Here is a 24,512-nt window from a genome sequence, read left to right on the forward strand (position 1 = left end):
CTCAAGGAGGATTAGTCGCAGGGGGAGTGAGAAATGTCCCTATTTTCATCTGAGGAATGTTGGAGGATATATCCAGCCTTTGCTTCCTAGGGCTGAGCCATAATTGCACCTAAAATTTCTCCACATTATTTCTGAGTGGTGAAATGGGGATGGGGATTTTCCTGAAGATTCTGTGGAGAGTGAGGGGGAAATTCTCCAAACGTTTTTCTCAGAAAATCCGCATCTCATAAATTTTGGCTCACTTATTGTTGAACAAAACTCTGCTCCTAGTTCATAGCCATAGATGAAGGAAGCTATGGGCTAAGAGAGGACTGGAAAGAGTTGGGGCCAATATTGCAATATGATTAGACAACTTGAGGAGCTTCATGGCTGTGCCAAAAATTCATGGATAGTGAAAGTGGGGAGGCCATTTTGCTGAACATTTTCCAGGGCCTACAATTCCCTAACAGTTCAAGAGCTGCTCAAAAAAGACAAATTCCTCTCAAAATTGACAGGAATTTCCCCCCCCCTAGAGAAATTTCAGCTCAGTTGGATGTTCCCTGCTGGATTTCCCCTAACATTTTTTACTCAAGTCCTTCTTTCCCCTAATTGTCTTCTCTGACTCATTGCATGAGGAACCAGGCAGCAGTTCCATCATATCCTTTCTGCAGGAGTCTTTTTAAAAAATGCTATCTTCTTACAAAAGCAATGATAATGGGGGCTGCTTTCAAACCCACTCTTGAAAGGCCTGTGTGATTTCCTTGAGCTTTCTTATTCATATGTGAGCTAAGGGAATTCAGGTTTTCTTTGACATCTTGCTGCCAAATACTTACTAAGTTTGTTGTTTATTTGCCCCTAATTGTTTCAGAAACTGTTTAATTAGCACTGAAAATAATGTACATTTAATGTGTGGAAGGAAAGTGTTTCTTTGTTCAGAATGCCATTTAATATTTCCAACTGCAAGTGCTTTCAAGAAAGCCTTTCTTATGGCCTTTAATCTTTCAGTCACCACCCATCTTCCAGTGTCAGCAAATGGGATAGAAAAAGAACCTGACTGCTGCTTTGTTTTTCTCTTAGTAGAGGGCAAACAGTGATATTTCTATCCAGTGCATTCATCTCTGAGCAGCTGAAAATATACAGGGTTTAGAACATACAGGTTGAACCAAGACATTGAAACCTGAAAGGAAATCAAGTATAATGCTGCCTCTTCCTTCCAGTTTTGAGGTTGAAATTCCACTCTACACCTTCCAAACATCAAAGGACTCCTCCATCTCATCAACCTCTGAATCCAAATTAGGAATTTCAATGGGGGGGGGGGGATGACTGACAGTGGAATGAGATTACATAAAATGGTGCTATTGTATTTGCCTTCAGAACTGCAGTGTCTTCCCAAGACTGATTACTCTAGTCCAGTGTTTCCCAACCTTTTTTGGGCAAAGGCACACTTGTTTCATGAAAAAAATCTTGAGGCACACCACCATTAGAAAATGTTTAAAAAATTAACTCTGTGCCTATATTGACTATATATAAAGTAACTCTCTTTAATAGGAATCAAATAAACACAAAGAAAGTATTTTATAATTACTTTATTATGAAATAGTAAGTAAACAGAAATATGAAAAATTATAAAATACTTTATTCAGTGCGCAACCTGGGCCTGTTTGGCTGAACACAAAGCTGATATTCTGGCTGGAATCGAAGAAAGACACACACGTAGCTCTTCGTCAACAGCTCTCAGTCTCTCTCTGTATTTAGTTTTTATAGCAAATGAAGGAAGAGTAAGCAGGCTGGGGTGGGTTAAGTAAGGGCTGAAAGTGCCTAGATGAAGTGGGGGAAGCTAGAGAGGAGGTACATTCTGACGTTTGAGGATAGACTAGGTTCTTTATGTGAATGATAGGTGAGTTATTTGACAGATCGAACTGAGAGCAAGGTGTGGCTTGTGTAGCTGGGGTGGACATGAATGTTTGGGGTGCAAACCCCAGGCCGGCCAGGTCCGAGGGGGGGCAGGGAGAGACGGGCCTGCCTGCCTCTGCCTGCGCTGTGGTGTGTTTTGCCCCGACCGACGTGCCAGCTGTCTCCGCAGTAGCAGCGCGGACTGGAGCTCCGTCATTCTCCCCGCCGGTGCCCGGGGAGGGGAGTGTGGGGCGGCCGCTGTGGAAGCAATGGCGTGCTCCTCCTCCTCCTCCTCCTCCTCTTGCCGGGCTAGAGCCAGCCGGCTAGCGCTCGCCCCTCCTTGCTCGAACCGACCCCGCCGCCGGGGGCCTTCCCGTCCTCTCAGCGGCGCCGCCTCGCGTCCCTCGTCCGGGGGTTGGGAGGGGGCTGGGGGGGAGGAAGGGGGAGAGGGGGAGCAGCCGCTGCCGCTCCTGAGGAGATTCTGAGGCGGTGGCGGGCGACGCGTGGCGGAAGAGGAGGGGTCCCGCCAGCCCCGCGTTTCTCTCTCTGTCTCCCTCACGGAAACCTTCCCCTCAGCTTCTGCCGCTTTTTCTCTTCTTTCCCTCTTCCTTTTTTTTTTTTTAAATGAAAAATCTTTCCTTTCTCTCTTTTCCAGCCCCCCCCCTCCCCTCTTCACGGAATTTCACTGCACTCGGGCGCCGCGGCGCGCAGGCGCACTGCTCGCTCCTCTTTCCGCGCAGGCGCCTTCTCTCGCTCTTTCGCCTCCTTTTCTTTCTCTCTCGATGGTCCGCCTACAAAGGAGCAAGGGAGGCGCCCGCCATGTTTGGATTTGCATCCAGCAGGAGATGCCGCCGCTGCCCCGCCTCTCGCCGCCCGACTCGCCCGCCTCCCTCCCACGACACACCAGGCAACGTCTCGCGGCACACTAGTGTGCCGCGGAACACCGGTTGGGAAACACTGCTCTAGTCTACAGGGCTCTATCCTGCTTGAAAAAAATTGGCATGTTGTCCAAACTGTTTCAACTTCCTTGAAATTCTCAAGTATTTCTCCTATGTGGAAACTGCAGATTTGCTTCCCATGAAACTTCAGGCAAATAGAGTGGTACCTCTGGTTAAGAACTTAATTCGTTCTGGAGGTCCGTTTTTAACCTGAAACTGTTCTGAACCTGAAGCACCACTTTAGCTAATGGGGCCTCCCGCTGCCGCCAGAGCACGATTTCTGTTGTCATCCTGAAGCAAAGTTCTTAACCCGAGGTACTATTTCTAGGTTAGGAGAGTCTGTAACCTGAAGCGTCTGTAACCTGAGGTACCACTGTACTGTACACAGAATGCCTTCTTGAAATTCCCACACTATTTGTGGGCAGCCAGATTTGGGGCAGCCATTTCACCTAAGTTGTTAAGGGGGAAGACAAATCCTCCAGCAGTTTCTTAGCATTGGGGCTCACCATTAGCAACGGACAGCCTCTTCCCCCTCTCAGACAAGGCTTCTCTCTCTCTCTCTCTAGCAATTTGTGATAACGAAGTTCTGCACCACACATTCATCTGAGAAGTGAAAATCAGGACAGTTTTATCAGAATTAACACAGATGGGATATTTGTGTAATGTACAATGCAGTGTGTGCCACATTTCCCTGACACAAACCTACTCCTTCAAAAATAAAAAACCAGAATCCTATGGTCCCTGGGAAAGCATCCATAGGATATATTGGGTGTCCCGCTCTGTGACAACAGAAAGCAAGCCCACACATTGCAGAGAGATTTTGGGTGCCTCCCTTCTTGCAACCAAAGAAAGCTTCAGCTCCCTGATGTTGGTGATGTTGGTTCTTTGCATTGGCATGGTTGAAAGGGAGCGCATGACGGGTGTTGGGAGAAAAAGATTCCAAACCATCAAAGCTCCGCAGCACGCTCCAAATCTCTCTCTTTCTCTCTCTCATCCCCTGCCCATTTCCCCACAGTGGATAGAGGAGTGCAAGAGTGACCCTCCCCTCTTAATTCTGCCCTATCATTGAAAGCCTAACCAGGGTTTGTATAAGATGGTTCAATCATATTTAGGATTGCAGCCAGTTTTGCAACACCTTAAACTCTACAACATGTATTATTGCATAAACTTCATTGAAAAAACTTGTTTTCTTCTTATTCTTTAAAGTGCTACAAGATTATTTTGTTTGCTTGCTTTTGCTGTAACACTAACAGATGAACCTGGCTGCCTCCAGTGCTTTTTTTCTAAGGGTAATTAAAGGTACGCAGTGCCTGCAACTTTTTTTTTCTAGAAAAAAAGTACTGCCCACTACTATGTTTGGAAAAGCAGTCTTTGAAAAATAAGTAGATGTTGCTGATATCATCAGTACAGTCATACCTCAGGTTACAGATGCTTCAGGTTGCACATTTTCGGGTTGCACACCGTGCCGAACCCGGAAGTACCAAAATGGGTTACTTCCGGGTTTTGGTGCTTGCACAGAAGCGCTAAATCATACTTTGTGCATGCGCAGAAGCACCGAATTGCGACCCACTCGTGCGCAGATGAGGCGCTGCAGGTTGCGAATGCTGCGGGTTGCGAACGTGCCTCCCATACGGATCACGTTTGCAACTTGAGCGTCCAATGTATTTCAAAAAACCCCAGCAACCACATGACTGCCAGATAATGAAGTAGTCCTTACGCTAGTCTGGCCTGTTCCAATGTTGCTTGACTTACTGAGATATTTCTATCCTCTTAAGAGTTTTTAGGGTCAGAATCAGGAATGTCTGTTCTTACTGTAATTTTATATACACTGTGATATAAAGAACTTCATCATATATGTAAAAAGAGAGTTAGATTAGGGGTGTTGAGGTACATATAATTTATGGGAGCCCTTTTTTAAAAAATCAAACTCTTACTGTTATTGCAGGCCAAATGTCATGCTGTTTTATAGCTGGAAAGAAATACTGAGCTAAAATAACAAGAAATAAAAGTCTAAGTGTATAGAGACGGACTCCAGCTCATAATAATAGGAATTTCTAAATTTAACTCTATAATGGTCCCTTAACAATGATGTCCAACAGATCGTTTTAGTGTATTCATCACTGATTGCGTATGATTAGGTCTAAATCATTTTGAGGCTCTGGAAGTTGATGATTAATCCATTAATTCAGCCAGTGAATGGATAATCATCAGTTTAAATTTGGCAATTAAATTTTTCACAACTTCACTTTTAGATTAGTCTGTCTCTTAAGGGTGACATTGTTGGCATAAGACAAAGAGCTATTTGAAGGGGGCACAAGTTTGGAAATAAAAAATATTATTATTATTTTAAAGATTTGTATAATCACACTATTGTGAACAGTAGGCAGCAGGAAATATCTGTAAACCATAACTAGCATCTTGATTTTTTAAATATAACATGGAACTTGTATGAAACATAAATTACTGCTTAAAATCCATAGAAAGTATCTCATGTTTTCCCAAATTGCATTTCCAAACGTTTTTCTCAACTGTTTCTTTCTTTGTAGTCATCTGGAAAACAGGTTTCATCAAGTTAAAATTGGTTTAGTTCATGGTTTCTGAGGTTTTACGTATGCTATCCATTGTTGTTTTTTCAAGGTAAATATATATGAGAACAGCGTAATAGGAAATGCTGACTCACTGCTTATGGGGAAATCTCAATGTGATTTTTAAAAAGTAGCAGGTCTGGCTGATGCTTCAATTGCCAACTTATTGCAGTTGAAACAGCTTGACCTATGAAGCTCTTTGAGGACCTAAATATTGGGTGGTATTCAACTAACATTTATGCATAGTAGTTGCATTGAAATCAATGGACCTAACATAGCGGGCAATCCTACGACAAGATCCACTGAGGTGAGCAGTTTAGGATTCAGGAGATCTCCAGTTGAGCCAGCTGTTATCTGATAAATGTAGCAATAAATCCAGGTTTGCCCCATCTTGTACATTCATAGTTTCCTTTGCGAATCTTATTTTAAAACCGCCCAATCCTTTTGGGTTAGGTAAGAATGTGCCTTTGGTTCTCATTCTAATCACATTTCATTGGAAGCAAGTCCCATTAAAATCTATGAGATATTTTTTTTTTTTTTTTGGCATTTGTTTGCCTTCATTGGCAGTAGGTGCAAATGAAGTCATTCACACAAGTGTTCACCTCAAATTAATTACCAGATGCTTCATGTGTAATTTAAACTGATGCTTGGTAGCTACCCTCTGGTTGCTAAGAACCTGCTGTGCACTTCATCCACTGAGCACTGTGACCAAATCAAAAATATGAAGGGTGAGAAATAAAGATAGTCAGAGAACATCAAAGGGGTTCTTAAGGCATGTTTCACGGTTGGAAAAATAGAGAGTTCAACCAGAAGATCCATGGTTCTCTGCACATCAGGACTGAAAAGTCTTCATCAGGACAGCAGTAGGAAATAGTTAGTTTTCAAGGTGGGAAAATATGTGTACTAATATAGAAGTTTTTGCAAGTAACTTTTTAAAGGTATGAGTAGTCCTGTTCTAGTCAGTGGAACTATTCATAATCATAAAGCCACTGAGCTGCACAGGTATTTGAGGGAATTAGGGACGCTGATGAACTCAGTGGAGGTAGCACTGCCTTCCTTGACATTGATGTAATGTCATCCATTCAGCAGGACTGGATTTTAGCTCCCTTGAAGCATTTTAAAATAGAAAATAGCTGAAGTATATCCAATGTCTCAATAAAACTCTTGAAATGCAATTTTGGTTGGAAAGAAAGAGACAATCTTTTTCTTTTTTTTAAGAAAAGAGAGTTGAAAGTGATACGACTAAAGCACATTGTTGCTCTTGGTTTAGTCACACATTCCTTTGTCTCACTCTCATCTTTGGTAAAACAGGTTTAGCAGGTTTTTAAAATTATTCACTAAAGGGAACTGTGCATGTAGAACACTATGTTTATTGCCCTCATTACCCTCTATTTTGGATCTTGTCTTTGTGACAATTTTCCTGCCTTTTCCTAATCTTACCTTCACTACATTTCTGTGAGATAGACTAGTTTGAGAAGGAGTGGCTGGCCCACGGCCACACAGCCAGTTTTATTAGCTAAGTGGGGATCTGAATTTGAACTTGGGTCTGTCCAGTCCTTGTCTAGGACTCTTAAATAGTAGATTACATTGACACTTGCCAGATTCAACTTAAGTGAAGTTGCTGCCTGGTGAGCCTACAATAAGAACTGTGGTTGGTGTGAGGCAAGGAAGACCAGAACATTCTGTTTTTTTGATCTTGGTATTGCAGTCTGGGAATTTCCGGGGGGTGCTACTTGCATAGGTCAGGTGTCAAGTTCATTTCTTGAAGTTTGAACAACTACAATACATCTACTATGTAGAGGCCATCTTTCTTTCTTCTTTTTCTTTCCTTTTCCTTTTCAGAGTACCCAACATAGTTGGGGGGGGGGAGATTTTATGTTGGGGTCTCTGAAGGCCAAGGAAAATCACCTGGCTGGACCAGGGATTAGCCAACTGACACCTGCATGTCTATTACCCAAAAGCTTCCAGAGCAGGTCTACCATCCCTCAGACTACGTGGTGGGCCAGACTGTATTTTTTGGGGGGGGGGGGAATGAACAAATTCCTATGCCCCACAAATAACCCAGAGATGCATTTTAAAGAAAAGCACACATTATACTCATGTAAAAGCACGCTGATTCCTGGACCGTCCGCGGGCCGTATTGAGAAGGCGATTGGGCCACATCCGGCCCCCGGGCCTTAGGTTGCCGCCTTCTTCTTCTTTGGTGATCACTCGTAGCAGAGTATGTTTGTCTTCCATAAACACGGTTTTAACAAGGCGTCTGTAAGTGACTGCCCTGTTCTAGAGAGTGAACAGGGATCCACCATTCTGCCCCCTTAACTTTTCCAGTCAGTTAAGGAAGCATGGCACCACTTCCATCTGCAGCATTCAGAAATATTCAGTACATCTATTGGATGATCAAATAGTTCTCAGTGTTTAGTCTAGATTGTTCTGCATTTCTCTCAGCAAAAAGCATAAGCAAACTCAATAAATTTCTATTCATTTTATCTCCCTAGCAGCTGGCTAAAACATCTCAACTAAATAACAGAAAATATGTGTTAATAAAGTGGATATTAATCCAGTGCTGTGGGTGCTCTGCTTTTATTAGCAAATATGTCAAATGCAGAAGGTTCATTTCAATCCCTTGCATAAATTTTTTAAAAATTTATTTGGAAAAGATGGGGAATGCGACAAAAATGCTAATTTGGAAAAGACAGAATTAGTTGTGGTAATGTTCTCCTCAGCAGTAGCTTCAGCAGTTAAAAAGATGGATGAGGTCCACGCCGTGAAATAGAAGGTACGGATTTACAAAGATGTGCTGGTATCTGTTCTTTTTGAGCTATAAAGTCTGTCTAAATAACCATATTCTCCCGGGGAGAGAATCTGCTGCTTTGGCTGCCTGTGTGTTGTATTTGGACCATCTCCATCTCCAAATGTTGACGTTTCGTCTGTGACCGAAGAATAAAATCTGTGGGAGAGATGTGTAAAACTGTAATCCCCATTTATTTGCTAACAAAAGGTTTTGCAGAATCCTGCTTGGTTTCTCCTCTGCCACTTTTTTCAAGGTGACTGCCTGCTTCTAGAACATGACACTGATATTCCGCCCGTGAACTAAACTTCTTTTTATAGTGGTATTTTTAATTTGGAGTATGGAAAAGATGCTAGTGGATTTGCCCTCAGCCTTTGCCTCTCATGCATCTTAATCATGCATATTAACATAGGATGGGACCTAGAATAAATATAATAACAATGAAGTTGAAGAAGAGATGGCAGGATGAGACTCAGAGGCCTCCCCTCCCTGAGTTCTGCTGAGTCAAGCTGCCACAACTTGTGACCCTCCAAATTGCATTAAGCCCACCAGTCATTTACTAGGAATTACCCCAATGATTTTCTGCAGATCTTGGTCTTTCCTAGACCTCGGCCAACATAAATGCCTCACCCTGGCTCAGCTGGTGGAACTTAAACAAATGGAATTAAAGGCAGCATAAGTCCCGAAAAGGAGGCAGGGCAGGGATAAACTTCCACATATTCTAATCTCCATTCATCTTGGCCACGTGACCCAGGGCTCAATCCTCAAAGCACAGGTCGACACTTATCTGCTAGCTCAGCTGGCAGCCACCTCTCCCAAAAGCCTCCAAACAGAGTTTGGAATACAGGCACGTAAAGCTGAATGTGTAAAACTGAATCCAGTCATTTGAACCCTGGCCAAGCCAGCTGGGGCAAGTAGGCGGGGCTTGAGAGTGGAGGGGAGGGGAGCAGGCTTCACTCTAGTCCAGGGGTCGACAAGGTTTACCTCACCTGGGCCGGTTCACTCCCGCGGAGATTGCTCTGTGGGCCAGATCGCATCTGTGCAGACACGATTTTCGGCATCTGTGCATGCGCGATTTCCAGCCCTGCGGAAGCAAGTCCACGCTCCACGCTGCGCTGGTTTAGTGCAGCACGTGGGGACTCACCAAGTGGGTGACTCAATTTGGGGGTGGCTCGTGGGCCATTTAAACGACCCCTGTGGGCCGCGTGTGGTCCATGGGCCGCAGCTTGCCGACCCCTGCTCTAGTCCGCCCTCAGCCTATAAAAGCTGGCTGTGCCCAACAGCAGTCTGCCAAAGAACATCTTTTCCACCCTATTTAGTGATGCTATGATTATGTCTTCCAACCTTTTCCTTCCTAGGTTTATGTGCTATTGGCTTTGCTGTGGTTCTATATTGGTTCCCATATTTGGAGATGGGAAGGAATATGCCTGCAAACAGATTGGCCCTGTTTGAGGTTTTGCCTTCCCCATATCAATAGTCACAACTCTGGCAGATATAGGCAATGGGGCTGGAATCCTTAGTTTAACATTTCATGGGGGTGAAGTGGTGCCTAACCCCCACCTCAGAGCAAGGTACCCTATTAGAGGGGTCTAGTTGGAGGTCTGTGACCAAAATCCAAGGCATGCAGCAGATGGGCTTAGGAGGGCCCTACATGCAGACCTGCATCCCGCAGAGGACCCATGTCATGCTTCAGCCATCCACCCGGGGCTCTCAAAGGGATTTACACCCAAAGCCTGAGCCAACCAAGATCTGGACTCAATAAAGTTGTGGCCAATTTTTAAATCCCAGCACGTTGTCCTTGTCCAGTTTGCTAACCTTTTCAGACTAGGCGTTGCTTCAGGTCACTGCTAGTGGGTCCCCAATATCCACCATCACACCACTTCCACTTTTAATTTGAGTACAGTGGTGCCTCGCAAGACGAAATTAATTCGTTCCGCAAGTCTCTTCGTCTTGCGGTTTTTTCGTCTTGCGATGCACGGTTTCCCATAGGAATGCATTGAAAATCAATTAATGCGTTCCTAGGGAAACCGCCTTCAGACCAGGTCCGGGGACAGTCTGTCCCCGGACCTCTTCTGAAGGCTGGGGGGGGGGGGACAAGGGCTTTTCTTCCCACCCCCAGCATTTTAAAAAACCCTGGGACAGCGGAGGACTTCTCCGCTGTCCGGGCGATCTTAAAATGCTGGCGGGCGGCATTTTAAAATCGCCCCGACAGCGGAGGACTTCTCCGCTGTCCGGGGCGATTTAAAAGCCCCTGGGAAGGCAGGCAGGGGGGACAAAGACTTTCGCCCCCTGCCCGCCTTCAGAGGGTGTTCCCGCCCCCCGCCCCGCTTCGGAACAGCGTTCCGAAGTGGGGCGGCTGGGGCAGGTCTTCCCGCCCCCCTCCCCGCTTCGGAACAGCGTTCCGAAGTGGGGCGGCTGGGGCAGGTGTCCCCGCCCCCCCTCCCCGCTTCGGAACAGCGTTCCGAAGTGGGGCGGCTGGGGCAGGTGATCCCGCCCCCCCTCCCCGCTTCGGAACAGCGTTCCGAAGTGGGGCGGCTGGGGCAGGTGATCCCGCCCCCCCTCCCCGCTTCGGAACAGCGTTCCGAAGTGGGGCGGCTGGGGCAGGTGATCCCGCCCCCCCCTCCCCGCTTCGGAACAGCGTTCCGAAGTGGGGCGGCTGGGGCAGGTCTTCCCGCCCCCCCTCCCCGCTTCGGAACAGCGTTCCGAAGTGGGGCGGCTGGGGCAGGTCTTCCCGCCCCCCCCTCCCCGCTTCGGAACAGCGTTCCGAAGTGGGGCGGCTGGGGCAGGTCTTCCCGCCCCCCCTCCCCGCTTCGGAACAGCGTTCCGAAGTGGGGCGGCTGGGGCAGGTCTTCCCGCCCCCCCTCCCCGCTTCGGAACAGCGTTCCGAAGTGGGGCGGCTGGGGCAGGTCTTCCCGCCCCCCCCTCCCCGCTTCGGAACAGCGTTCCGAAGTGGGGCGGCTGGGGCAGGTCTTCCCGCCCCCACTCCCCGCTTCGGAACAGCGTTCCGAAGTGGGGCGGCTGGGGCAGGTCTTCCCGCCCCCCCTCCCCGCTTCGGAACAGCGTTCCGAAGTGGGGCGGCTGGGGCAGGTCTTCCCGCCCCCCCTCCCCGCTTCGGAACAGCGTTCCGAAGTGGGGCGGCTGGGGCAGGTCTTCCCCCCACCCCGCTTCGGAACAGCGTTCCGAAGTGGGGCGGCTGGGGCAGGTGATCCCGCCCCCCCCTTCGGAACAGCGTTTTAAAATGCTGGGGGTCGGGAGCGAAGCGCTGCCGACCCCAGCATTTTAAAATCTCCCCGTGTCCCGGGAAGGTTTTAAAATGCTGGGGGTCGGGAGCGAAGCGTTCGCTGCCGACCCCAGCATTTTAAAATCTCCAAGGGACAGCAGAGAAGTCTCTGTCCCGAGGAGATTTTAAAATGCTGGGGGTCGGGAGGGAAGCGCTGCCGACCCCAGCATTTTAAAATCTCCCCGTGTCCCGGGAAGGTTTTAAAATGCTGGGGGTCGGGAGCGAAGCGTTCGCTGCCGACCCCAGCATTTTAAAATCTCCAAGGGACAGCAGAGAAGTCTCTGTCCCGAGGAGATTTTAAAATGCTGGGGGTCGGGAGGGAAGCGCTGCCGACCCCAGCATTTTAAAATCTCCCCGTGTCCCGGGGAGATTTAAAAATGCTGGGGGTCGGCAGCGCTTCGCTCCCGACCCCCAGCATTTTAAAACCTTCCCGGGACACGGGGAGATTTTAAAATGCTGGGGGTCGGCAGCGCTTCCCTCCCGACCCCCAGCATTTTAAAATCTCCTCGGGACAGAGACTTCTCTGCTGTCCCTTGGAGATTTTAAAATGCTGGGGGTCGGCAGCGAACGCTTCGCTCCCGCCCGCCAGCATTTTAAGATCGCCCGGGGCAGGCGGGGGGAAGGCAGGCGGGGGGGAGCAAAGACTTTTGCCCCCCGCCGGCCTTCAGAAGAGGTCCTCTTCTGAAGGCCGGCTGTGGGCGAAAGTCTTTGCTCCCGACCGCCAGCATTTCCCTATGGGCTTTCGTCTTGCGATGCAAGCCCATAGGGAAATTCGTCTTGCGAAGCGCCTCCAAAACAGAAAACCCTTTCGTCTTGCGGGTTTTCCGTCTTGCGAGGCATTCGTCTTGCGGGGTACCACTGTATCACCTTCCTATGTTGCTGAACACAAGGTGGCTTAGAAGCTAAAGGAACGACAAAGTATACAGCTATGTTCACATATCTTATAACAATCTAATCCAATACAAATAGGTCATCATAATAAAAAATGACTTTTGCTACCTTCCGGTCACAGCTGTATGGAATTATTTGGCTGTTTGTATCCAGGATGTGCATATATATATATATATATATATATATATATATATATATATATAATCTTTGAGTGGGATTTATTTGGGGGCAGGAGAGAGCTGGTAATGTTGAGGTCTTGACTCTTCCTGAGTCAAAGGATAATTATCCAGCCTTTGAGCAAAAGGCCTTTGAAGCAGGAGGTGGAAATGCGGTCGGTCAGCTTGCCAGAAGCTACTCACTAATTGCGGCAGTGAGTTAATCAATGGAATAAGAGTTTAGCTTCTGGGTATAATAAAATGAGATAAAAGACCACTCAGAATTTCCACCATTAGGAAAGAGCAGGCACTTGACTGGCACAGATTATTCTCTTGTCTTCCACCTGCCTGCTTTTGAGGCAACATGAATGTGAGGCTGCCTGACAGCTATTAACAGAATAAAAACACAACAACAAAAGGCATTATTTTTGAGCACAATCAGATATAAATATTTACAAAGGCAATTTTAAGGAGTTCTTGCTTATGTTCGACTGTGTTTGCCTTCAAAATATTTAAATTTGGAGACAGATGGCTTGTACAGTTTTATCAGCACTTGCGTCATTATATATTCAAGCAGCCAAGACTGATAACCAGATTTATTCTGGATTGTTTGGAGAACAAATAATTTGGGGGTGGGTGGGGGAAGGATGATGTTGGGAGGGGAGGAGAATTCAATGAAATACTTCAGCGTGTGGGAGGAAAAAAACTCGATACAGAGATCTCAGTGACGTTTTTATGAAGAAAAGGGAAACAAATTAATGTAATTATAAAATTAAAAGCAGCAGGAACAGCTTTAAAGTGGTGTCATTGTATGTGGTGATGAAACAACTTCAGAAAATTGGGAGAAAGCCATTGTTTGGTGACAGTGCAGGGAAGAGATAATTACCATTAAGTCAACATTATGCTTTCTTCTTTGTGCAAAGGAATTAAAAAAACAAAGCCAAAAAACCAAGGCTGTGTGCATTCCAGAAAGCATCCCTTCTCATCTTACTTAGTCCACTCATGATCATAATTTCTCACTTCATCTTACAGTGCCGACCAGGAAGAGATTTGAGATGGAAGGGGCAGTGTAATTAGAGCAGGAGGGATGAACTCACCCTGGATGGGAAGACGCCAGTTGCAGAGCGTGTCCTTTTGCATCAAGGAGGTTTTAGCTTTTGGTCTCTGGTATCACTAGTTTAAAAGTCTTTGGTACAGTATAAACACTGGGAAAACTCTTGCTTGAGACTGCCAGCTGGAGTAGGTTACAATGGGCAAGACTGACCAGTTCTCTGCCTTAGTCCATGGCAGGTTCATATGTGCATGGCTTTGCTCTTACCTCCAACGAGGCTTGTGTCTGAGTAACTGTGAAACAAGTTTGGTTCCCAAAAGGCCCTTGCAGTGTTGCTGATGGTTCGTTGTTATGTTCCAGGGTAGAGACTGTGTGTGTGTGTGTGTGTGTGTGTGTGTGACACAACCTGTTTCTCTTGGCTATAGCTCCTAGAAATTTCTGAAATGAAGCCTAGAACAGGCATGCCCAAACTTGGCCCTCTAGCTATTTTGGGACTACAATTCCATCATCTCTAGCTAACAGGACCAGTGGTCAGGGATGATGGAAATTGTAGTCCCAAAACAGCTGGAGGGCCAAGTTTGGCCATGCCTGGCCTAGAACATAACCACCACATTCTGTATCCTGTGGATCTGTATTGTAACGTGGGCGGAATCAATACTCGTTTGGAAACCAGGATAAACTTGATGATTCACAGCTTAATGTATAACTTTACTCTATTTGGAAGACTGAAATGATTTTTTAAAGAAAATCTGTGGTGGTTTATTTTATTTTATTTATTTTTTTAAAAAGATTTTTATTAAAGTTTTCAAAATATTACAAAAAGAAAAAAGAAAAAGAAAAAATACAAAGTAAAAACAGTTAAAAACAATTCATTCATTTATTTATTATTTATAATTTATTATTTAGATGGACAAGTTATCACTTTATGGATACTTGAGTGCTTAGCCTTTAGCGCTGCGTGCTCTAGCAGCCTCCTTTGTAACAGTCTCTCTCTCACACACTAAAAAGCGTCCTCTTCGCCCCCTCAGAAAAGCAGCAGGGCATGGGGTGGATAGGGAGCCATGTGCCCGATGGTGTCCTTGATTTGAAACAGTTGCTGAGTCCAGTCAGGTTTAAGGCTGAAGAGGGACCTGGAAATTGTGCAATGGGTCAGTGTGTCTGGCTGTTAACCAGAATGTTGGTAATTCAAGCCCCCGCCCCGCCCCCCCAGGGAAGGTTGTGGGCAGGATTCCTGTATCATAGGTTGTGAGACTCAATGGCCCTTCCAACTCTACAATTCTGTGATTCTATTATTCTGTGAAATTCAGCATCTGGACAGTAGATCAAGCAAGTACACAGGCCAGTCTTTCCAGTACTAATTTCTTTTGAAATTACAGTCATTGTTTCTCAGTATGCATCTAAAGATAGAAATTATCTTATGCAAACCTATGTGAGACCCTCAAAGTGTCCCTGTTTTCCAGGGACATCCCTGATTTAGAGAAATCGTCCCGGTTTCTGATTTGATCCCGGAATGTCCCACTTTCCTTTAGGATGCCCCTATTTTCATTGGAGAAATGTTGGAGGGTATGGAGTTATCCGCCTCCCGAGCTGTCTGAAGGCAATCCTGTATAAGGAAGGGTTTGTTTTTTTAAATGTTAAATGTTTTATTATGTTTTTATAGATGTTGGAAGCTGCCCAGAGTGGCTGGGGCAACCCAGTAAGTATGGGGTATAAATAGTAAAATTATCATTATGGAATGGGATATCCCTATTTTAATTGGAGAAATGTTGGAGGATATGTCTTTGTGATATGTGTCACCTCCAAAAGGAGGAAATGCAAGTGGCAACCTTAGGCTGGAGAATGGTGCTTTACTTTCTAATGGGACTCATATAAGCAATTATACCCCCTTATTATACCAAGTGCTTCAATTTTCAACTAAAATATTACTATATTTCCACCCACCCACCCCATTCCAGAGACAATGCACACACAATATTTTGAAGGTTTCCCCTGAACTGAAAATTCCCCATCTGCCACTAGAGAGGGTTGCTGCTGTGAAACATTTCTGTTGCCTGAGCTCAGGCAATGCACAGTTAGCACTAACCAGGCTTAACACTGATGCAGCGTTAGCAAAAGAAATGTTTCTGATATTGGCTGGATGTCCCCAGTATTGTAATTGACGGGGGAACAGGGAGTGAAGAAAAATATCCATCTACTTAAAATGGGTTGCTCCAGGCACATCCCTGAGAATATGTGCAGATAATGCATTTCATCACCAAGAAAGTATGCATTTAAATCGCTCTTCTGACAAACAGTTCCAAAGCCCCATATAAACTTTACCAACTTATCAGCCAGCAAAGCTTGCATAAACCCTACACCAAAATTAAGTGCCTTAGATCTCGGGAGCTGTTACTGAGGAAAGCAAACTAAATGAGAAATAAATCTCTCAAGAGACTAATTTGACATGGCTTAAAGGGCCACAAGCATATTTTCATTCTGACTTAAAAACGGCTTATTACTCATTTAAAGCCCAAACGAAAATAGATGTTAGTTGTGTTTGAACTTGAGTTTAGTTTGTTTAGCTTCTGGATGAGGTCATGAAACATGCAAGTTTGGTGCTGAGGCCTTCCATTCATTCCACTGAAAGCTTCGAAATGGAGCCGTGTCTATTTCACGAAATGTGTCAGTTTATCATGAATGAGGGCGATGGGCTTTCTTCTTCCTCCTCCTCCTCCTCTTCCCTCTTTATTGTGCATTGAAAGATTTAATCCCTGCCAAACTATTCCCTTTTGGGTCAGCAAGATAGGATTGTATTATTGTTCAGGCAGAAAAAAATGAGAAAACCTAATTAAAAGCAAATTGCTGTTGTCAGCAGAAAAGAAAATAATCAGCGTTTAACCTATAGATTAACCTTTCGAAATGTTAACAATATGCTGGAAATACTCCCTTTTACTAGCTGCTTCCCCCTCCCTCTGTGAAATACCTGTGTCAGATTATAGCAGAGAGGACTCAAAGACATAAGGAAAGGCCAGGAAGGAGTTATAACATAAAGAATTTTTTTTTTCTTCCATTAAAATTCAGGGATTCAAATGTAAAGCTCAGGATTTTAGACCTTCTTTTAAAAAATAAGTGAAACTTACAGTCCTAAATTATTGTATGTTTTTAATCACATTTCCTTTAATTTGTTTTTGTGGGAGGCAGGTTATTGGGTTGTTTTTGTTTTACTATGTATTTTGTATTTTTGTCTTGTGAATTGCCCTGGGATCTTTGGATGAAGGCTGGTATACAAATTTAAAAAATAATAGTGATAATTATAATAATTTATTTCAGGCTATACCCACTTGTCTTCCTTGGGTTTAACACAAGTGAATTTAATAAAAAATAAATTTCTTCTACCTCACTTATTTGAGTAGGTTGCTTCTGCCATTCTGGGCAGCTTTTAAAACAAAACATCACACATTAAAAGCCTCCCAAGACAGGGCTGCCTTCAGATGAAAAGTCGTCATTGTTTATTTCCTTGACATCTGATAGAGGGTGTTCCACAGGGCGGGTGCCACTGCTGAGAAGGCCCTCTGCCTGGTTCCTTGTAACCTCACTTCTCATAGTGAGGGAACCACTAAAAGGCCATCAGAGCTAGACCTCAGTGTCTGGGCTGAACGATGGGGGGTTGGGGGGTTGGAAATGCTCCTTCAGGAATACAAGGCTGAGGCTGCTTAGCACTTTAAAGGTCAGCACCGACACTTTGAATTGCGTTCGGAAGCGCAAAACGAGGCACATGAAGCCAGGACTCTTTCCCCCCCTTAAACATGCTTGGTGCTGTCGGATTACCCTCAGTTGAACATCTGTTGATATGCTCATTGTGTAATGCTGTACAGAAGGTTCTGCAAACCAGAATCACCAAGGAGTGCATCTGTATGCAAATCCCCAGGGACTTTTTACCAGTCTTTAGTGAAGAAGCTCATTTGAAGTTGTACCTAAGTCATACTTGAGAGCAGACCCAATGTTGTCTTAACTAACTTAAGTGCATTGATTTTAGTATGATTATGTCAAATACGACTGCTGCTTCCCTTGAAATTACTTGTCTGTTTCCCTCAATAAAAAGGCCAAATTTGCTCTAGTATAAAACTGGTAGCAGCTTACAGAATGTAGGGACTCTCCCCCCTGCCCAATTTCTGCCAGCCCCTCCTCCTGGTTTCCATACTTGGGATTCCATAAAATCATTTCCCCCCTCTCTTTTTGGTGATGTGACAGTGATCAGATCCTCTTTCTGTGTTTTCTTCTTCTCTGCTTTGGGTTGCCCTTTAAAGCACTTTTGACTACAGCCTTCCTGACTATCAGTTAACTTTGTGCTCCAAATAAATCAGTAATTTCCTTCCTATCACCTTCCTGTCACTTGATTTTAATCAAGAAACAATTGACTGTCTGTACACAGGGTAATGAAAGCAACTTTGTTTCTTTAGGAACAAGAGAAAGAATAGCCTTAAAGAAATTGCCTTTGCTGTTGGTAATTTGCAACTGAAATATATATATTTAGAATCTTGTGAGTGAGTTGATGGATAGCATTGAAAAATACAGAGCTAAGTCAGTTTCGATGGTGCCTATTTGCATTCCTTGGTTTCTCACCATATCCACACTGGTCAGATCAATAACTCATCCGCAGTTTGACTCCACTGAGAAACATGCAGAGAAAAGGCGTGGGTCTGCACTGGTGGTAATGTGTGTCAGAATTCATTATGTGAATTTGTTGGCTGGCTGGCATTTCCTGCTTGAGTTTGAAAAAAATGCAACAAGGCTTTTATATTATGTTCCCACTTGAGAGGCTTTGAATTCATTTATTTATTTTAAAAGGTAGAGTACCTATTATGTGTACCCCTTGCACACACATAGGCTTGGCACAGAATGTGTGGAGGTTGGGGGAGCTTGTAGCTTTGATATTAAAAAAACGAAGTTTGTAGCTGAAACACATTATCTGTCAGATCTACTTACATTAGATTCGCGCTTTGAACATACAGGCCACAGCCATTCTGGACATGTCCAATTGACACGTGAACGCTGACACATGGGTCCTTTTGACAGAATACGGTTCTATCTAGCAGTCCTAAGCAAGAAATTCAGGATGGGTTGGGATGTGGGAGAAACTGTGTTCTGCTTGCATTTTCATGCAAATCTACACAATCCACGCTTTCTAAAACAACGCCCACACCAATATGCAGCTATTATTCAAAAATGGACTTGTACAGTGACCTCTCTAACTAATAAAAAGAAATGCATTTTTTTTAAAAAAGAAGATTTCTCTGTTTTCAGGCTTCCAGAAAATCTTTCCATTAAGTAGGTCAGATAAATGGACTGTTAGTGGGCAGTTCCCTAGACTGGGTGGACGATCTTGATGTGGTTACACTCCCTCTGAAGCCACAAATGCGTAGCTTAGGGGTAAGCCGGGAACTATTGGTGTCACGAGTGCCTGACCTGCCAGTGCAGAGTATTGTTAGTTCCTGGTAGGGAGAGAAGTGATACATGGGAGCCCAGGAAAGTGAGGGCACCTTGGCAGGCAGATCAGATTGGCTCCGCCTGCCACGCCTGTGCTACATTGAGCTCCTCGCCCTCTCAGGAACTGGCAATAGCGTTCAGCATTGGAAAGCAGGGTGAAGAACTTCACTCTCCCTGTGCTGCCTCACATGGTTTAGTTGGTTTTTTGAGGGCCTTCGTGGTTTATTGTTGAAGAACTGGACAAAGCATAGTATAAAAAATTTCATATGGATTTTTTGTGTGTGTGCAGCTGTTATAATTGTAAGTTGCTTGCACAGCTTATGAATTGTTGTTGCTGGTGTTAATTACCCACCTTATACCCTTATGGTCCTAGTCAGGTGAATAGATTAGTCAGGCAGGCAATATATGTATATATTTAAATGAATAAGTAACACTTTTTATTAAAAGACAGAAAAAAAATCTAACCACCCCTTTTCTCTCTTTCTTCTGCTCCCTACCCCTTCTGTCTGCTGCCTGTGCCCTCATCTCACCACAGATGGACCTCTTGGCCCTCGAGGATTAGCTGAAGCTACTGAGATGTGCACTCAAGAATGCCTGGTCCTGGGTCACTCAGACAACTGTTGGATGCCTCCCTCTTTGGGTTCGTACCAGCAGCCAAAGTCTCCACTCTCCACCTTTGCACCTCAGAAGGAATGGGTTAAGAAAGACAAACTGGTGAATGGCCACACGTTGACCAGAACCTGGAAAGAAGACAGCAACAGAAACCAGTTCAGTGACCGAAAGCAGTTTGGCTCGGGGGAAGGCCATTTCAACCCTGGCAATCCCATGGCTGACATTCCTTTGGCTAACTTGAAATCCTATAAACAAGCACCGGGACCAGTGGAGAGTCCGAAGGAGAACCAGCTATAAGGAAAGGCTTCTTTGGAACAGTGACTTTAGCCTAGTTAGACTTGCTAATACTGTGTGTGTGTGTGTGTGTGTGTGTGTGTGTGTGTGTGTCAGAGCTTTATGTACTGAGTAGACCTCTAGAACTATGCGTCACATAGCAGAGATATGCATAACTTTGTGGTAGCTCCATGGAACTGCAACACAAAAGAGCATTTCTACTAGTTGTGTGGTTTTGTTAAATAGAAATAATCAAACTCTTACAGAGAATCTCTCCAGTTTGCAAAATATCTTAATTTTTTTCAATTTGCTTGGGATAACGGGTGGGGGTTTGTTTATGTTCCTTTGTTTTTTGACCCTGGACTTGCTGCTGCAAATAGTAGAAGATTCACATGGAGAGAGAGAAAAAGAAAGAGAGAATGTGTGAGAGAGAGACGGTGGATTGCAATTCTTAGAAAGCATATCCAATTAGGAAATTGTGTTATTGTTACCATTGATCTTGTGCTGGGACTGCTATACTTGACATCTTTACTGAAACAAAACAACTAAAATTGCAAACATTAAACCTACTGTGCTATTAACAACGTTAGTGGACACTTGTTAAGTCAATCAGTGTTCAAGTACTTGTAAATAGAATCAATTATTATTAATAACTTTTGTGTACTTATAACGGTCACCTAAAAAAATACTGTAGCATAATTCTGTGTTTCACAGTTGCTTTTTTTCTACTTTATTTCATTTGCTTCCTGTTGTTTTTTATTATTATTTTGTTTCTTTTGGTGATGGTGTTTCTGTGTTGGTAGTCTGTCTGACACACAATGTTCCAAGGAGCTCAAAACACTTGTGTTAAAAACTGAGGAAAAGAGGGAGGGGAGGGAAATATTTTATTTTACATGACAAAAATTTGCCAATAAAATTATTGCCAATTCTGAAATAACACTTGAAGTAAGGGCTTTGAGATTTTAGCCACTATTATTTTTGTTGTTTTTCTGATTTGCAAAGCAAAGGGGAGAAAAAGAGAACACAAACCATGACAGCAGCTGAATGGACATTATTGGCTGCAATCATGCTAGAGAGTGATACTAGTCAAAATTACCGTAGGTGGAGGGGAAGGGGAACAATCTGCTGCTGAGTGGTTCCAATATACAAGCCCCATCGAACTGAATGGGAGGTGCCTAAGTGCCCATTCATATCAATGGAGCTTGTGCGGGAACATTTCTTGAGTTATTTTGTACCCAGTAAATCCATATCTAACAATTGCTTTTTAAAACGATTGGGCTGTGTGTGTCTATACCTAAGACAGTTTGTATTGCTCAAATGGCAGCGGTTGTGTTGATCTTCATCTGCATTGATGTTGTAGTAACACAAGTGTTTTTAGATCATAGCCACAAAATATTTAATGTGTCGTGCCTTCATGATGTAACCAAGCATTCTCCTGGTAGGCTAGTTGGGGGAAATGAAAGGGTTCAATCTCTAATTCTTGCTGTTTAACTGTTTGTTACCATAGTTGGTCAATGCCTGGCAGGTACCAGTGTTGTGTCACTTGAATCAAACCAGCAAAGTGACTCCTAATGTTAATAAGATCTCAGTTGCACGTCTAATAAATCCTAATCTGAACATTCTTAGGCGTTTTTTTCTTAAGGCATGACAGACAATTTAAACAAATAGCATGCAACATGGGCGGGGGGGAGTCCTTAAAGTACAAAAGAAAAAATTATCTTATTCCACAGTTAAACATCAGTCTTAAAATAAACACACAGAAAAATAAAGGTAGCTAATATTGATGGTTAATTTGTTCTTACCAAAACTAACCGAAGTTATTTTGTATATAGCAGTTCACGTTTTCTTTCCTCCACAATATACAAGCATAAAATGGGTTAGGGGTGCATTGCTTATCGCAGTACTTATGTCAGTTTGTGAGGGGTGTTTGATGACTTTGACCGAATAAATATCTAAACAGTTATCCTTGTTACTGCTTTGCCAGTTCAACGTTATTTACAGTTATTCAGCTCTTGCAATAAATGTTCTGAATTCCTGATTGTCTTGTGGGAGTTCTTGGCCTGATGCCTTCTTAAGATTTTCCTTATTAAAGGAAAAGGGGGAGGGGAATCACTGAAGCCAGAGGAAACAAGCAGGAAGGGGAGAAATCTTGAACTTAAGTGTGGCAGCTAAAGAAAATGATGGCAATGGCTCAGGCTATAGGGGAAGGCAATATTTAAAAAGATGTAACAGGCAGAAGTTGCTGACCAGGATGAACTGAGCCTCTGTTTGGCTTTGCCAGAACATTGTGGGTGTCAAAGAGGCAGTAATGGGTACTGTGGACTTGTCTGCCTTCTCAGTTCTCCCTTCGTTCCCAATCTTCTTTTTCCATTTGAACGTTCTGCCTGTCGCGAATTCCTCGCGGCGCTTTTTAGCAAAACGCTCAGAGTCCCAGGTTTTTCCAATGCAGTCTTTTTAATGTGAGCTATACACAAGGGACGTGGGTGGCGCTGTGGGTAAAAGCCTCAGCGCCTAGGGCTTGCCGATCGAAAGGTCGGCGGTTCGAATCCCCGCGGCGGGGTGAGCTCCCGTTGTTCGGTCCCAGCTCCTGCCCACCTAGCAGTTCGAAAGCACCCCTGGTGCAAGTAGATAAATAGGGACCGCTTACTGGCGGGAAGGTAAATGGCGTTTCCGTGTGCGGCTCTGGCTCGCCAGAGCAGCTTCATCACGCTGGCCACGTGACCCGGAAGTGTCTGCGGACAGCGCTGGCTCCCGGCCTCTTGAGTGAGATGGGCGCACAACCCTAGAGTCTGTCAAGACTGGCCCGTACGGGCAGGGGTACCTTTACCTTTACCTTATATACAAGTATTTACAAAAACAGTCTATATAGAGTACCTGCTCCTTAAGGCAAACGAATACTCTCCACCACACCACAGCACAACCACCACAATTACTGTTGAGCAGGCTTTCCTTTTTAAAACAGGTGATAGCCAATCACATTAATCACATTCCTGCTGAGTCACTCTGACCCAGCACTTCACAGAGTATTGCATCAGCCTGTTGAAGCTTGCAGACTTACTTAGTATCCTGCGAATCCCAACACTGCCTGCCTCTCTTTTGATGTGCTTGGAGGCATTACTGCAGGCAACCTGTGAGTGTTGGTGAGGGGGAAATCAGAGATGGTGCTCCATTCATCCATTTCTAAATCCCTCCTCCCAACAAATTATGGGTCACTTTATCCATAGTCGAACTGCATAGTAGGGAAACATTTCCGCTCCCTGTTAGAATTTTCATGAACTTTATAAATATTATGTTAACTTTCTAGAAATTTCTACAGATGTCTCACCTGGTCCATTTCAGGTATAAAATTGGTGGCAATTTAGAGACACATTACGCACCACCCACCTGCCCCCTATCACAACAGAAATCCTTTTAGCTTCTCTTGAAATTCATACACATATTTTGCCTGAGCAGAGCCTTTAAATTACTATTTTTGTTAGGTTTTCCACCCTCTTTATTACCTTTCTACAGCTGCCAGGCTTCTGAAACAATATTGGGGCTAATGCCACACTACTGACTAAAGGATGCTTTTGTTATCTGACATGAATTATTACCTGATTCTTGGCAATCTGTTATTAAATTGTTTTCCTTCTACATATCATGTTCATTTGATTGTCCCTTATGCTCAGAAGTGGAATACTTTGAGACCCTGGTACCATATGCTGAGGAGCATCAATAAGCCAGGAGAAAAATATAAAAATTTGATCATAGTTTGGTTGTCTATTATATGTGAGCACACACAGGCACAAAAAAATCAAACACATGGTGACAATTAATGTTGGTAGAACAAAGTCATATGGCAGTGTGTACTCTGGAGATTTCTCCCATGTTTTCCCTTGACAGCATCTAAGAGTAGGAACAATGTTACCCATATTAGTACATGCATTTGTATGATGATTGTACTGATCACTCTATCACATAATACCATCAACTGATCATGAAAAAAGAATGCGCAAATACCTGACACCGATGGAACGGGATGACAAATAGAAAGTACTCTTCAATGCAATGGCTTTTCAAATCCTAAGTCATTTTTGCAGCTGGACACACACACAGAACTGTTGTGGGAACTTGGCTGGCTGACAAGACTTGGAGCTAGAACACAATAATGTCTATTAATAAGCATCATCACTATCACTGAGTGAATACAGTTGCATATGTGTGGAATTTATTGTGAATAAAGACTCAGGTATGTGTATTCATGGGGGAAATTGGTTTAAAGAAGGATTTGAAGGGAGAGACACCTGGTTCTGTACAGGACTTTGGGAAAGCAATTGTTGGGAGTTGGTGTTGCTCTTTGAGAATGAGTCTACACAAACAGCAGAACATGTGGAAGACTAATTCTGAGTGCAGGGACAACTGCATACCCACAATTCCCTGCACATAGAAATGTAGCTATCAGGGAGACATCTAACTTAGGTCTTCCTTCATATCAGGTGTTATCTACACTTAGCCAGCTTTCTTTGTACTATATACTATATACTTTGTTCTTTGTACTATATCAGCATTCAAACTCTGAAGTCCAGGAACAGTTTCATTGTATTATCTATTATTTTGGCCCC

The 24,512-nt window shown here is 44.2% G+C and overlaps 1 protein-coding gene across 9 annotated transcripts in view; it reads left to right on the forward strand.

The window, feature by feature from the left end:
* PCDH9 (protocadherin 9) overlaps positions 1 to 21,951 on the forward strand; it is a 737,830-nt gene extending 715,879 nt beyond the window's left edge. For all 9 annotated transcript variants that reach the window (XM_028728398.2, XM_028728399.2, XM_028728400.2 and 6 more), the window contains one exon: positions 19,562 to 21,951. In XM_028728398.2, coding sequence (XP_028584231.2) covers positions 19,562 to 19,935 — 374 coding nt within the window. In that variant the 3' untranslated portion in view covers positions 19,936 to 21,951. The remainder of the gene's footprint in view (positions 1 to 19,561) is intronic.
* Positions 21,952 to 24,512: the final 2,561 nt, after the last annotated feature.

This window comes from Podarcis muralis, chromosome 4, assembly GCF_964188315.1.
Source record: "Podarcis muralis chromosome 4, rPodMur119.hap1.1, whole genome shotgun sequence".
In the NCBI taxonomy this organism is placed as follows: Eukaryota; Metazoa; Chordata; class Lepidosauria; order Squamata; family Lacertidae; genus Podarcis; species Podarcis muralis.